Here is a 15,737-nt window from a genome sequence, read left to right as displayed (position 1 = left end):
AGGATGCAGGATCTCAGACAGGGGCCACTAGCCATGAGGTTGTGGTAGTCCTGGATTAGGGGGGGAGACCCGACAGTGTGCTGCCTTTTTTAAGCCATCAAACGAAGAACACGGATTACTTTCAAACTAATCCAACCCTTTGGTATTTCTGTGTGATTGTGAGTTCGGTAGGTATGTGGCATCCTTCCCCTTTTTAGAATGTTATATCTTTTCCTAAATCCCCTTGTTTATATTACTAACTAATTTAAATTAAGCGATTTGTTATAGACACGCCCACTTTAGTAGTCTTTTGACGCCATGACGTCATCACATACGTTGTTGGGCTGCCTCTTTTTCATTGAAATGCTGCGGTGTCGGCGGTTTTCAGACTGTAAGAATCACTGCAGCAGGAGCGCGTTGAGAGTACAAGCACGAAGGTAAATAGTTACTGGGAAGTTTCTTTCTATTATGGCACTACAGTGCGGCTCCGGCTATGCACAGTGTGTGTTAGTTTGCTTATGTTTGTAGGCTTTCCTGTTTAAATTGTGTGATTATTGGCAGGAGTTCACAGGGGTTTAGTTTCCAGCTTTAGTGTTTCATCTTGGTATTACAACTTCAGCAGATTGGGGTGGATTTTAGTTCATATTCATTGTGGATGTCTAACGTAGTTCATGTTGCTCATTCTTCATAAAGGTGTTTTGAATAAGTCTTTAGATGACTAGTTTTGATGCTATTTGAAGGTAAGGAGTTATCTTTGAAGTATGTTAGTAACACTGTATATGTTTTTTGTTTGTTTTTTATAGTTCAACAACAGTTTTATTATTCTCCGAGGAAGGCTTGTTTTGGCTGAAACGCTCCTGACAAATTGGAGCGTCGGGTGTTTACTGAGACACTCACCAATGTTGGAACTGGCGCACAGCCATTTAGGTAAGTGTTACTGTTTCTTCTGTTCTATACCAAAAGTTCTCTCTAGTTAGACACAAATAGAGTTCATGTATAAAGGTGGGACGGAGGTTTGACATAAATGATTATATGGCAATTGATATATCCAGGATAAGGACCTGAAATAACATATATGTTATAAGAGGTTCTATGTACTGAGCTGTTAAGACTCTATATGGTACTTCAACCTCCTAGTGAATTCATTATTTTGGAAAGTTTTCTCTAAATCAGGGCATCCATACTAACGGTTGGAGCAGGATGTCATTTATATTGTATTAATCTGTGCATAAGTTGATATACTTATGTGTAATTAAAAATCCGTAAAATAATAATTTTTTGGGATCCAAAGAAACCGCCTTTTTTAAGCCGGCAGCATTGCTAGAGGTAATTACAGAATCCTTACAGGAATTAAAAGCGAGAGCCCCCACATTTCTCTGAGCAGTTACGAGAAGCTCTAAGGCTCAGAACGCATTTTGTCCTTCGCATCCAGATTACCAAGATGCTGATAGAGCATGGGGAATCTCCTGAAGGCCTCTTGTGGGTTGCTAGGACTATGACAGAAGTTATATCTAATGGTTTTGGATTTTCATCTACTGTTTAACCCACCTAAAGTAGATTCATTGATAGCACAAGTGACTAAATATACTTTGCTACCTAGTGAAGGCGGAGGAATTTTAGATGATGTGCAAGACCGCAAAGTGGATTTAGTCCTCAAAAGGCAATTTGAGGTCCTGGCCTTGGGTCTAAAGGTGGCAGCTGTGGCTTCTTTTGTTGCATGCACTTTCCAAAACAGATTGCAATAAGCTCTGTTGGTGGAGGACAACACATATTCCCAGTTTCTAATATCGGGAGTGGGTTATATAGCAGATACCTATATTATGTTTTCAGAATTATAAGCAAGGTTTCTGTTTATTCAGTCTCTGCCAGTAGAATGCTCTGGATCAGAAAATGGGAGGGAGATTCGGTTTCCAAGGCCGCTTTAAGCAGGTTACCATTCAAGGGCCAAATGCTCTCTGGAAAACAACTGAACAATCTTATGGCTAGTGTGGCAGATCGTCACCTGAAATCGATGCCAGATAGAGAGACTGCGGGTCCCTGGGGGAGTCAGTTCATAGTTTCTTTTGGGGTCCTTGATGATTTTCTCAATCCTCAGTGAGGTCCTCTGCCCACAGATCATTTCAAGGATCTCAGCAGAGGTTTGGAGGTCCCAGGAGAGCGCATGCCCCACAGCAGCCTCCAAATAGTCCCAATGATGCCAGGATGGTAGCCAAATGCCCTACCTTGAAGGGAGTTTTTAGCTTATTAGGAGGCTTGGGCAAGCATTTCCTCAGACCACTGGATGAACATCATTCAAGAGGGATACAAGCTTGAATCCTTTTGTCCTCTACTAGACTTATTTGTAGACTCTCCAGCCGGTTGGCCAGAGAAAGCGGTCAGGATCCAAGCAACAGTGAAATGGCTTCTGGATATTCAGGCCATAGAATCCATACCAGCCAAAGTATCGGGTCTGGGCAGCTACTCCATATATTTCAACATGCCCAAGAAAGACTCAGACGACTAGAGACCAATCTTGGATCTGAAGTCGGTCAATGTTGCACTGAATGTGCCCCATTTCAAGAGGGGCACATTCAGTCATAGCTTCGGTGGCACCAGGGAATATGTGAACTCTCTCTTGATTTGTCAGAGGCTCACTTACATATTCACATATTTCTGGCTCACAGAAGTTCCTGAGATTCCATGTACTGGAAAGACAGTGCTCTAATTCAGTCTGGCAACAGTGCCTCGCATCTTTACTAAGGTGATAGTCGTTGCAGCATACCTGCACAAGGCAAGACAACACGTGCATTCATACTTGGCCTGGCTGATCAGCGCTCCATCCAACCACATGGGAGACACAGCAGTGACACAAGTTGTTCGACTACTGCAGGACCCATGTTCAATCATAAACTTTCACAAGAGTCTCTTGGAGCCCATGCAATCCCTAGAATACCTGGGAATTTGCTTCAACATGGCAGAAGGCCGTGTTTTTCTGCAAGAGCCACGCAAACTGAAACTAAGATGCCAGATTTCAGAGATTCGGGTGATGACAGCTCACACGGCTTGGCACCATCTGCAAGTGCTGGGGTTACTGGTGGTGTCCACAGTGGTTCTGTGGATGAAAGCTCATTTATGTCTTCTCCAAGACGCGCTATTGTCCTGCTGGTCTCCATAGCCAGATTCTCTGCAGAAGTTGCATTGGTGGCTCCAGCTAGAGTCATTTGAAAAAATGCTTGCTGCTCTACTGATCCTGACAACAGATGCCAGCCTTTATGTCTGGGGGGAGGGGCATTCAGTTCAGGACTGATGGTCGCCCTCGCAGAGGAACAACTAATATGAGCTGTGAGCCATTTATTTGTCCCTATAGACATCAGAGAACACCCCGGAAGGCAAAGTGGTCAGGATTTTCTTGGACAATACCATAGCAGTGGTCTAAGACAACAGGCAGGGAGGCACCAGGAGTGCTCTGTTGAAACTGGAGGCCCAATTGTTTTTGCTGGGCAGACGTCCACCTGTAAACCATATCACCAATGTACGAATCGGAAGTGAATAATGGGCAGGCTGACTATCTCAGCTAGCAGACCCTAGAGCCAGGGGAGAGGTCTCTGTCTCACAGAACCTTCAACAGCATTGTGAAGCTGACACAGTTCTTTTTCGTGCCACCCTCATTCCCTTCAGCAGCACTCCGTGCAGGGACGGCACAGGCAGCAATTCACATGCTGCACGTAAGTAGCTCACCCGGAAACCTCTCCGACATCAGAGGGAGAGAGGGATGTTGGTTGGGGGAGGGAATGGGGACTGGAGGAGAGGAAGTGTGCAGGAGGCAGAGAGAAAGAGGGGAGAAATGTAGAGGGAATGGGGAGAGATGCACCCTGGATCTCTCTCTCTTTCCCTACTCCCTTTGCAGCAGGGGAGGGAATGAGAGAGAGAGAAAGACATGTTGCCAATGGGGGTGGAGAAGAGAGGAAGAAAAGTTGGACTCATGGAGGGACAGAGAGAGATGTTGGTTGGGGAAGGGAATGAGGCAGGAGGCAGAAAGATTGGATGCACAATCAGAAGGAAGTGCAACCAGAGACTCATGAAATCACCAGACAACAAATGTAGGAATAATGATTTTATTTTCAATTTAGTGATCGAAATGTATCAGTTTTGAGAATTTATATCTGCTGTCTATATTTTGCACTATATTTGTCTATTTTTCTGTAGTTATTACTCAGGTGACATTGTATATTTTAAAGTCATCTGCCTTGACCTCTTTGAAAAACCCCCGAATATAAATGATAATTAACATTTCTCTGCATACAGTGTGCTTTGTGTTTTTTTTTTTTATTTTGTGGTTACCATTATATATTAAGATTATATTGTGTGTATATGAAAAATGGATGGAAGAAATTGCATTACAATTAGTACTATTATTATGGGGGTGGGGTCTTGGTTGGAGCCTGGGTAAGGGCTGGGGCAGAGCTTAGGCAGGGGTACTTGGTTGATATTTATTAAACTTAGGGGGTACTTGGCTTGAAGAAGTTGAGAAACACTGCATTAAACTGCCTAGGAGTTTCTTCCTTCTTGTTTGCCTGTCCACTTATTAGGTTGCTGTGCATCAAGCATACTCAAGAGTTTTCTTATTTGCTCCTGAGCTCCATGAAAAGCCCTCCTAGTTTCTGCCTTGTGAATTAGGTTCTGGCTTCTGCCTTAGAGACTTGCACTATAACACATACGACGATCCATTTTTTGAATATCACTATTTCTTGGAATGGGGATCGGTTCACTACTACCATAGGAAGCAAACGAATCGCAATACAATCCAACATTATTCTAGCTTCCACCCAAAGAATCTTAGGGACAGTGTACCAGTTGACCAATTTCTTTGTTTAAAATGTTTATGTACTAAGCCTGATGAATTTTGTCTCAGATGGAAAGTAGATTTAAATATTGCGAGTATCCCCCCAAAATTGCACATAAAGCTTTTAAATGTGCTTATAATACGGGTAGGAATAGTTATTCTTACATCCTGATCATGTGATTGGTCAGCAACCAATCACTTGTGTATTACCGCACTCATACTATGCGCATCATATTAGGGGAGCAATACACCGACACTGGCACATTCTTAATTTGCACCCTGATCTGTTGGAAATGCCCCATTTTGCATACATTTGTGGCAGGAATTTGGTTGAGCTCTTAAACAATCGTAATAAAAGTAGTAGTGATGTAATTTCACGTCGGGGATATTTCAAGTGCACCCATTGTCTTTATTACGAATATGCTTGGGAAACTAATACTATTACTAATACTGATCGCAAATTCTTTTTGCGATCTATCTTTTTTGCAAATTCTTTTTGTGACACCAGCTCAGTAGTGTATGGTATCACGTGCCCTTGTGGCAAATGGTATGTGGGGCATACTAAAAGACGTATTAAATATAGGATTGCTCAACATCTTAGCAACCTTTGGTTGGGAAAATTAGAAACCCACCTAGTGTGTCATTGGCAATCTAATAATCATACTTTGCAAGATCTAAAATTTGTAGTGTTAATGACAGTTGCATTACAGCATGGGGGTGGTGTGTCCGAAGTGTTGCTTAGGAAAGAGCAGAGATTAATTTTTCAGTGGCGTACTGTTGAACCTATGGGACTTAATTGTGAGGTTGAGTGGCAAAATCTGTAGCTCTGAGGAAGGCTTGTATGAATCAGCAGGAGAGGGTTGATTTATATGAACGGAAGTGACCCAAGCAGTCAGCAGTTCCTATTGCAGTCAAGATTTTCCTGAGATGACATAACAGTTGGTTCCTCTTAGCTGTTGCATTTATGATAACAAGGAATGTTTTTCAGGTATTTATGGAATTTATATATATTATTCAATGTGAAAATGATAATGGGGATGAAATAGTTGGTGTTTATTTATTATTACACATGCAGAAACCAGCGGGAGTCTCGGTCTGCCTAAGCTCCTGAAGACACTTTCGGGCGAAACACAGTCTTGTGTTGGGCTAATGGGCGTTCAAGTGTTGGCTATGGAAAAATTTTGCACAACTAAATGAAAAAAGATAATATGGAAACAAAGGAAGTATGTTAAAATGTACAGCACTGCGTATACCTTTCAGCACTTTAGAAATAATAAATAGTAGTAGTAAAAAAAAAATCAATAACGGAAGAAATAATGAAGAAAAACATGTTGATAAATGAATAAAATTATTTTTATAGATGTATTTAAATCCCAGTAACTTCTGTTTTCATTAAAAATTGTTTAAAATCTTTGGGGCTATTTTTATATATTACTGGTTCCACATTGAAAAGTATCTGGTGTATTATGAAACAAGTAAGATATCCAACAGAGATCATTTTTGTACATTATTGGTATATCTTGAATGGCAAGCTTTCTGGAAAGGAAGAGTATATTAGCTCACTGCAAATTTTGAACTGCTATGAAGACCCCCCCCTCCTCCAAAAAAAACACACTCCCAGAGAAGTTGTAACACTTACAATCCTCGAAAAATGAGTGGGACCTCCCAGGATAGCACCCCCTTCTGCTGGCGAACAACAAACAACACCGGGTACTGGAGGTTATCAGAGAATGAGCTCACGAACACTCGGAAGGCATCCACCTGTGCAGAGAGAGATAGATGGAAATATTACTAATTCAATTAAATATATGATTCCACAGAGCTGAATAGAAAATTATCTGTTTTAATTTGTTTTAACCCAATATGTCAGAATGTCTGTCCATCTGAGGGCAAAATAACTAAAAAAGTTAACAAATGCAACTACATTTAGTATATGAGGAAAATCAGGGGAAAGCACGTCAAATTAAAATGGGACAGACCAGATTGGAGATTCTAGAGAAATAAAGTCTCTCCCCCACCAAAAAAAAAATCACTAAATGCTTTTTTATGGGAAAAGCAGCTCCAGCAGCTCCAGCATATGAACATAGATATATGGAGGCGCATTTTCAATAGGACATTTAAGTCTGAATTTGGACATTTCCACAAGGACGTCCAAAAGTAGAGTTGGGAAAACTACAATTTTTCAAAATCACAAGACATGTTTACCTTTTGTAAATGACTCGTCTAGACATTTTGGCCCTTAGGACATTATCTTTTTTGACCATTTTCAAAAATCAAAATGTCCAAAACAAATTAATTTGGACATGGAAGAGGCCAGCATTTTAATAGACTGGCCACACAGACATGACAATAGAGCAATGGGACAACTTAGGGAGCACTACTGTGAATGTCACATAAAGAGTGCCAGGTACACTTTTCATCATAACCCCCTGTTTGTTCATGTAGTACATGGCTACTTGGTTGTCCATACGGGTGAGCACTACTTGATTGAGGAGATGATCCTGAAATGTGCACAAAGCATTGCAAATTGCTCAAAGTTTGAGGAGAATGAAATGGAGAGCTCTTGAGAGGAATCCAGGAGTCTTGGGTATGGAGACAATCAAGATAGGCTTGCCTTTCAATCATGAAAGCATCTGTTCTCAATTATCTTTTGATGCGGTGGTGCTTGGAATAGCAGACCTCTGGATAGATTGGTCAGCGATAGCAACCACTGAAGAGACTTGTTGCAGTTGCGAGGTTACTTTGATCCTTTAGGATAGTAGATCAGTGGCTTGAGACTACTGAGTCGATAATGCCCATTGCAACTCCCTGAGATATAAACAGGCAAATGGAGTTACATGTACAGTAGAGGCCATTTGGCCTAGAAGTTGCAGTATTTGTCGTGCTGTTATGCGATGACGTGAGGAAACCTTCTGACATAGCTGAAGTAGAGAATGACATGGTGACAAAATTCATCACCATTACCATCCTCATAGATAACCATGGGAAACCATCTCCATGTCATTCTTTAAGGAAAGACGGAAGAATCACAGTATGAATGGGCACAACCACTGTCCCTCAAGCCATAGTAACATAGTATATGATGGCAGATAAAGACCTGAATGGTCCATCCAGTGTGCTCAACTTGATTCAATTTAATTTTTTTTAAATTTTTTCTTCTTAACTATTTCTGGGCAAGAATTCAAAACTCTACCCGGTACTGTGCTTGGGTTCAAACTGCTGAAATCTCTGTCAAAACCTACTCCAGCCCATCTACACCCTCACAGCCATTGAAGCCCTCTCCAGCCCATCCTCCTCCAAACGGCAAGTCTGCCCAGTACTGGCCTTAGTTCAATATTTAATACTATTTTCTGATTCTAGATCTTCTGTGTTCATCCCACGCTTCTTTGAACTCAGTCACCGTTTTCCTCTCCACCACTTCTCTCGGGAGCACAGTCCAGGCATCCACCACCGTCTCCGTAAAGTAGAATTTCCTAACATTGCTCTTGAATCTACCACCGCTCAACCTCAAATTATGTCCTCTGGTTTTACCATTTTCATTTCTCTGGAAAATATTTTGTTCTACGTTAATACCCTTCAAGTTTTTGAACATCTGAATCATATCTCCCCTGTCCCTCCTTTCCTCTAGGGTATACATATTCAGAGCTTCCAGTCTCTCCTCATACGTCTTCTGGCGCAAGCCTCCTATCATTTTCGTTGCCCTCCTCTGGACTGCTTCAAGTCTTCTTACGTCCTTCGGCAGATACTGTAGAAGGACTAAGGCTGAGATAGACACTAAAGAATGACATGGGATTGATTCCTACAGTTATCCACGGGGACGGGAACAGTGATGAATTTAGCCACCATGCCATTCTCTAATCTGAAGTAGAGTATTGAGTCTCTATTGAGGCAGGTATGCTCGAGTTTGGGTCATATCTAAGAGGGCTCCCATGAACTTCAGAGTCTGTGTGGGTTCTAGATGTGATTTCTTGTAGCTGACTGTGAATCCTAGAAATCTGAGCAGATGAGCCTGATGAGCCTGTTGAGGTGTGGAGGTCTTGATCAACCAATCATCTAGGTAAGGGAACACATGAAAACTGTGTGAGTGAAAGATTGCAGCTATGGCTACAAGGCATTTCATCCCAGATTCTCTAACCCAGTGCCCCGCAAACTTTCTTGAGCCGCGGCACACTAAAGGTAGTGGCCATGACTCAAGACACATGGAAGAGCATGGATATTGCCGTGATGACATCACGCGCTTGCGTGACATCATCATGTCAATGTTCGTGTGTGTGTGAAGGCCCTCCAGGCAGGCCCTGAGAGGCCAGTGGGGGGTGCCAGAAGGGAAGAGGGCCAGAGAGGATAGGTGCTGGCACCCACTGAATGCCTACAGGACGTGCCTCTCACCACGAGGCACATCCTGTAGGCAGTCAGTTGGCGCCGGCGCCTCTCCTCCTCCCCAGTGTACCGCGACTCATCTGAAATCTCAGGAGGCACACAGTTTGAGATACACTGCTTTAACTGGTGTCATTGTCGCTGGCCGCCTTAAAAGCGCTATCAATCGCATGTCAATCACATGATGGCATCAGTTAGAGAATCACACCTCCAGCAAAGATAGGTGGCAGAAATGAAGGCCGGAGTTTTCCAGGCCTACATTTCTGGCACCTATCTTTGATATGAATTGTGCCTCCATAGGCACTTTATGGCACCTAATGCCACTTCCATGTCTACAGTGCTGTTAGGTACTGTAAAGTTTCTTAGGACATAGGTGAAGGAACAGGGGGGGCACAGCCTCCCTAAAAAATTGGTGATGGTTCGGCTCCCTCACCTTACCTCCTCTTCTGGAGGCTATAATTTTAAATCTTTGGTGTGTAGGGTATGTTCTTTCTTTCTTCCTTCTTTCATTCCTCCCTCCCCCTACAGCACGACCTCTTTAGCTCCAGAATCCCCCATGCCTGCTCCCACCCGGGTTGCTGTTATTTTAAATGTTCTGGCAGCCGCAGCGCAGCATCTACGAGATGCCATCCGCCTGCCCCAGAAGTCTTCAATCAGCAGCAACTTCCTGTTCCTGCTGAATGAAGAGTTCCGGCCAGGGCAGGACGACAGCAGAACACTCATCTCATGAACGCTGCACCGCAGCTGCCAGAACATTTAAAATAACAGCAACCCAGGGGGAGGGAGCAGGTGTGGGGGAGTCCAGAGCTGGAGGTCATGCCGCAGAGTCCCGCTGGGGGGAGGGGGAGGGAGGAAGGAAGGAAAGAAGAACATAGGCTACATGCCACAGGCTTGGGGTAGGGGTTGGGAAGACAGGGAGGATATATGCTGCATGGGATGGGGGTGGGTGGGAAGGCAGCGAAGAACAGATGTTGCTCAGGTTGCGGGGGAGACAGGGAAGGACAGATGTTGCATGGGCTACAGGAGGAAGGGAAGGACAGATGGTGCACAGGTTGAGATGGGGTTAGGAAGGACAGATGCACGAGCAGGGGGGAGGCAGGGAAGGACATATGTTGTTTGGACTGGGAGGAGATTGGGAATTACAGATGCTGCACGGGCTGGGGGATTGGAAAGGACAGATGCTGCTGGGAAAGGAGGAAAAGAGATGCTGCTAGTGGGGGAGGGAAGAGAAAAAGGAAATTGTTGTACATGGGTGCATGGAGTAGGAGGGAAAGAGAGATGCTATACATGGGGAAAGGAAGAAAGAGGGAGAATTGTTGGACATGATAGTGGTGGATAGGAGGGAAGGAGAAATATTACACTGGGAGGGAGGACAGATGACTCAAAGAAGGGGGAGATATCAGATTCTGGAGAAGGATGATGGAAGAAAAGAGAGAGTTGTCAGACCACTGGAAGGGAAAAGAGATGCCAGACCAGAGAAAGGAAGGTGAGGAGAGAGATACCAAACTGCGGGAAGGAGAGGAGAGAGATGTTAGACTATGGGGGGAGCAGAGGGAAGAAAATGGCTGCCAGAACAATTGGGGGAGGGGTGAAGGGAGTAAAAGACTGTAGCAAATGAAAGACGCAGAGAGAAGACAGACAGTGGATGAAAGGAATTGAATGAGAAGATGAGGAAAGCAGAAACCAGACAACAAAGGTAGAAAAAAAATTTTTTATTTTCTTTTTTTTCTTTAGGATAAAGTAGTATATTAGTTGTGTTTATAAAATTTTTAAACAAAGCCCTGCCAGCTGAACATCTCTTTCTCTAGTTCAGCAGCAAGAACTTTGATTTATAAGGAAGGAATAAGCTAAATATTGCAGTACTGAGGCTTGTATGGATGCTGCGGATAGTCGTGGGATAGTCGTGGGGATGGGGCGGGGACAGTGCTAATGGGGACAGGGCGGTGACGGGGACAAATTTTTTTCCCATGCCATTCTCTATCTAGTTTTGTGTGGCATAAACTCCAGAAGCAAAACTCCTTCATCATCCCAGAAGACAGTTGCCATAACTTTGCCTGCAGATTTTCTGTCTTGAACTTTTGTAGGATGAGGGATAACTGGTGCTTCCACTACATTGACTCCATTTTGGACTCAGGATTTCTGTGATAGATTCAAGTCTCATCTCCAGTCACCAAACAATGAAACAAATTCACTTGGTCTTCACGGAGCATCTCCAAGTTCTCCTGACAGCACTGGAGCCTCGTGGCCTTCTGACATGGCGACAGCATTCTTGGAGCTCATCTTGTACTAACTTTGGACAATCCCAACTTTTCATGAATTATTTTCCAAACTGTACCTGTCAAGATGCCCATTTCTTTAGCTATTCAGGAAACCTTAATCCATCTGTCTTACAAAATTATATCCTCAACTTTCTTGCACATTTCAGTGGAAGTTGCTTCCATAGGCTGTCCAGTGTGAGGGTCATCTTCAATAGACTCTCTACCCCACTTAAACTGCATGCTTCAAAATTTGACTTCATGGAATGATGAGGCAGATTCACCAGAAACTGTAGTCATGCATTCATTGATCTCCTTTGGCCTTTTCCCTTCTTTTGTGAGAAATTTTATCACTGAACAGTGCTCTAAATCCAGCAGTTTCTTATTTGATTCGCATGAGAACTCTCCTGACATCCTGTCTCTTGGAATGTTAAGACTCACAGTGAGCCACAACTGAGCATGATTAACCTTGAGACATGTCACAACATGCACAGACTTGTTTCATAGTTAGGTAGATAAATTATTGAACGCCCCTTGTATGTAAGTGAATAGGCTTCCTTAAGGTCTAAAGAACAGAGCCAGTCATTCTTCTCCTTTAGGGGCAACAAGGTTCCCAGTGAGATCATTTGAAATTTCTCCTTCGCCATGTATTTGTTGAGGACATGGAGGTCCAGAATTGGATGGAGACCTTCAGTCTTTTTTGGTATGAAAAACTACTTTGAGTAGAACCCTCATAAGAATTGACATATTGGGACAGACCAAATGTCCATCAAGCCCAGTATCATTGTTCCAACCATGGCCAACCCAGGTCCCAAGTACCTAGCTAGATCCCAAATAGTAAAACAGATTTTATGTTGCTTATCCTAGAAATAAGCAGTGAATTTCCTCAAGCCATCTCAATAATGGCTTATGGACTTCTCTTTTAGGAAATTATTCAAACCTTTTTTAAACACCGCTAAGCTAACTGATTTCACCACATTATCTGGCAAAAAATTCCAGAGTTTAATTACACATTATGTGAAGAAATATTTTCTCTTGTTTGTTTTAAATCTACTACTTAGTAGCTTCAATGCATGCCCCCTAGTTCTAGTAATTTTGGAAAGATTAAACAAGCAATTCACATCTACCCTTTCCACTCCCCTCTATAATATCACCCCTGAGCCATCTCTTCTCCAAGCTGAAAAGCCCTAGCCGCTTTAGCCTTTCCTCATAGGGAAGGTGTCCCATTCCTTTTATCATTTTTGACACCCTTCTCTACCTTTTCTAATTTCACTATATTCAAGGTGTGGCTATACCATAGAGTGATAAAAGGACATTATAACATTTTCATCTTTGTTTTCCATTACATTCCTTATAATTCCTAACTTTCTATTTGTTTTCTTAGCTGACGCTGAATATTGAGCTGAAGGTTTCAACGTAAAAACATAAGAATATAAGAATAGCCTTACTGGGTCAGACCAATGGTCCATCAAACCCAGTAGCCCATTCTCACGTTGGCCAATCCAAGTCACTAGACCTGGCCAAATCCCAAGGAGGGAAAGCTGTAGCCTGGTTGTGGCACCTCAACGATGACACCTAGATCCTTTTCCTGGGCAATGACTCCTAACGTGGAACCCTGCATCACATAACAATAGTTTGGGTTCCTCTTTCTCACATGCATCACTTTGGGGCATCAGATTGCACTTTCTGTAGTTCACAATCCAGCCCAGGTCCTCCAGCACTTGGATCACCTGATCCACCATGGGCCAACCCTTGGCCAACGAGGAAGCCCTGATCAGCCAGTTGTCCAAGTAAAGGAGTAACTGAAGACCCATTTCCTAAGTAAGCTGCCACAGCCACCATCACCTTGGTGAAAGTACAGGGAGCTGTTGCCAGCCCAAAGGGCAGCGCCAAGAACTGGTAATGATTTTCCAACACATGAAACCGCAAGTATTTGCAGTGGGTCAGAAATATTGGAATGTGCAATTAAGCTTCCTTGAGATCCAGAGAGGTTGCAATTACCGATCGCACTGTCTCCATGTGAAAGCATGGGACCTTGAGAGCCGCATTCACGTGCTGAAGATCCAGAATAGGCCTCCAATCTTCGGAGCCTTTCTTTGGCACAATGAAGTATATATATCAAGAGGTCGGCCAGCATCAGCTCTATAGCTTGAAAATCCAGCAAGCGTTGAATTGTGGCCTGAACCTTGAGCGCCTTGTCCAGTCAACCTATGAGAGAGTCCACATACCAATCCGTCAAAGGCCGGGCAAATTCCAGCTTGTAGCATGACCATATAATGGCCAAGACCCACTGGTCAGATGAAATGTGAACCCAGGCAGGCAGGAATGCTGAGAGTTTGCCCTCAATCTGTAGAAAGACATACCTTGTAGAGAGTTGCGCGGGGACAGAAATCACACCTGTCCCCGCCAAAATCCCATCCATCCCCGCGAGGAATCCCTCCGTCCCCGCCCGTCCCCACGAGGAATCCCTCCATCCCCACCCATCCCCGTGAGGAATCCCCTCCGTCCCCACCCGTCCCCGCGAGGAATCCCCTCTGTCCCCACCCGTGTTCGCCTATCGCCCCATAAAAGTTACCTGTCCCCATAAAAAGCAGCAATTACTTCAGAAAGTTTTGATTTTTTTAAAGCATTAGTTTATTTAAACCAACAATAAAATACAATCTTTTTTTTTTTTTTTAACACCCCCCTACTTTTTTAATACCCCTCTTCTCTATAAAAATATATTTTTAATAATAATCCATGAGTCACAAAGCAAGGGTGCACACAGGAAAAGAAAGCATCATAAACAGTGCATTAGAACATTAATATACCCATTGATAAACTGAACCCAGATCAATACAGATCAATTCTGCACAGTCAACGCTAAAAGAAAACAGTCCTTCTCATACATACAGAACACAACCTCCCTACCCCTCATACTGGCCCACTTGCTTCCTTATCACCACTGGTTGGAGGGCAGGAAACAGAGGGTTGGAGTAAAGGGCCAATACTGCGACTGGCGGAGGGTCACGAGCGGAGTTCCGCAGGGGTCGGTGCTGGGACCGCTCCTGTTCAATATATTTATAAACGACCTGGAGACGGGGACAAATTGTGAAGTTATAAAATTTGCAGATGACACCAAACTCTGCAGCAGGGTTAGAACCACGGAAGACTGTGAGAGCCTCCAAACTGGAAAAATGGGCAAAAAAGTGGCAAATGAACTTTAACGTAGAGAAATGCAAGGTCATGCATGTAGGGAAAAAGAACCCGATGTTCAGCTACAAAATGGGGGATCATTGCTGGGGGTAAGTAACCTTGAAAGAGACCTGGGTGTGTTGGTGGATACAACACTAAAGGCTTCGGCACAATGTGCGGCAGCCTCAAAGAAAGCGAACAAAATGTTGGGTATCATCAAAAAGGGTATCACGACCAGGACGAAGGAAGTCATCATGCCACTGTATCGTGCAATGGTGTGCCCCCATCTGGAGTACTGTGTCCAGTACTGGTCGCTGTACCTCAAGAAGGACATGGCAGTACTTGAGAGAGTCCAGAGAAGAGCAACTAAATTGGTAAGAGGTATGGAAAACCTTTCATACACTGATAGGTTAGATAAGCTGGGGCTTTTCTCCCTAGAAAAGTGGAGACTTAGAGGAGACATGATAGAAACCTTTAAAATCCTGAAAGGCATAAAGAAGGTAGACAGGGACAGATTCTTCAGACTGAGGGGAGCCACAAATACAAGGGGGCAGTCGGAGAAATTGAAAGGGGACAGGTTTAGAACAAATGCTAGGAAGTTCTTCTTTACTCAGAGGGTGGTGGACACATGGAACGCGCTCCCGGAGGCTGTGGTAGGGCAGGGCACGCTACAGGGGTTCAAAGAAGGTTTGGATAAATACCTACAGGATAAGGGGATTGAGGGGTACAGATAAACATAGAGATAGGTATAGGAAAGGCAGGGACAGATAGACATAGAGATAGGTACAGGAAAGACAGGGTCACTTAACAGGTTATGGACCTGATGGGCCGCCGCGGGTGCGGGCTGCTGGACGCGATGGACCTCCAGTCTGACCCGGCAGAGGCAACTCTTATGTTCTTATGTACCACTGTCACCATCATTTCTGTACCCCCTTATGCCTGTTCCTGTCACCAGATTCTCTCCCTTCCCCTTCACCTCATCCAGCCTGTCACTTTACTCTCCCTACATCTCTCTCTGCCCAAGGTGGAAGGCTATCACTTTGGCTGGCCTGTCTGCCACCTTATTATCTAGCCACCTGTCATCCCATGCTCCATGTCACCATTGCCTCATTCACTCTACCTCTCATGATGGT

The 15,737-nt window shown here is 43.8% G+C and overlaps 1 protein-coding gene across 1 annotated transcript in view; it reads right to left on the bottom strand.

Moving 5' to 3' along the window:
• The window catches only part of SIDT1 (SID1 transmembrane family member 1), a 262,081-nt gene that overhangs the window by 178,719 nt on the left and 67,625 nt on the right, over positions 1-15,737 (bottom strand). Inside the window, exon 2 of the mRNA XM_033940160.1 lies at positions 6,441-6,562. Coding sequence (XP_033796051.1) covers positions 6,441-6,562 — 122 coding nt within the window. The remainder of the gene's footprint in view (positions 1-6,440; positions 6,563-15,737) is intronic.

Source organism: Geotrypetes seraphini, chromosome 4, assembly GCF_902459505.1.
Source record: "Geotrypetes seraphini chromosome 4, aGeoSer1.1, whole genome shotgun sequence".
Lineage (NCBI taxonomy): Eukaryota > Metazoa > Chordata > Amphibia > Gymnophiona > Dermophiidae > Geotrypetes > Geotrypetes seraphini.
This window is presented reverse-complemented; position numbering and strand designations above follow the sequence as displayed.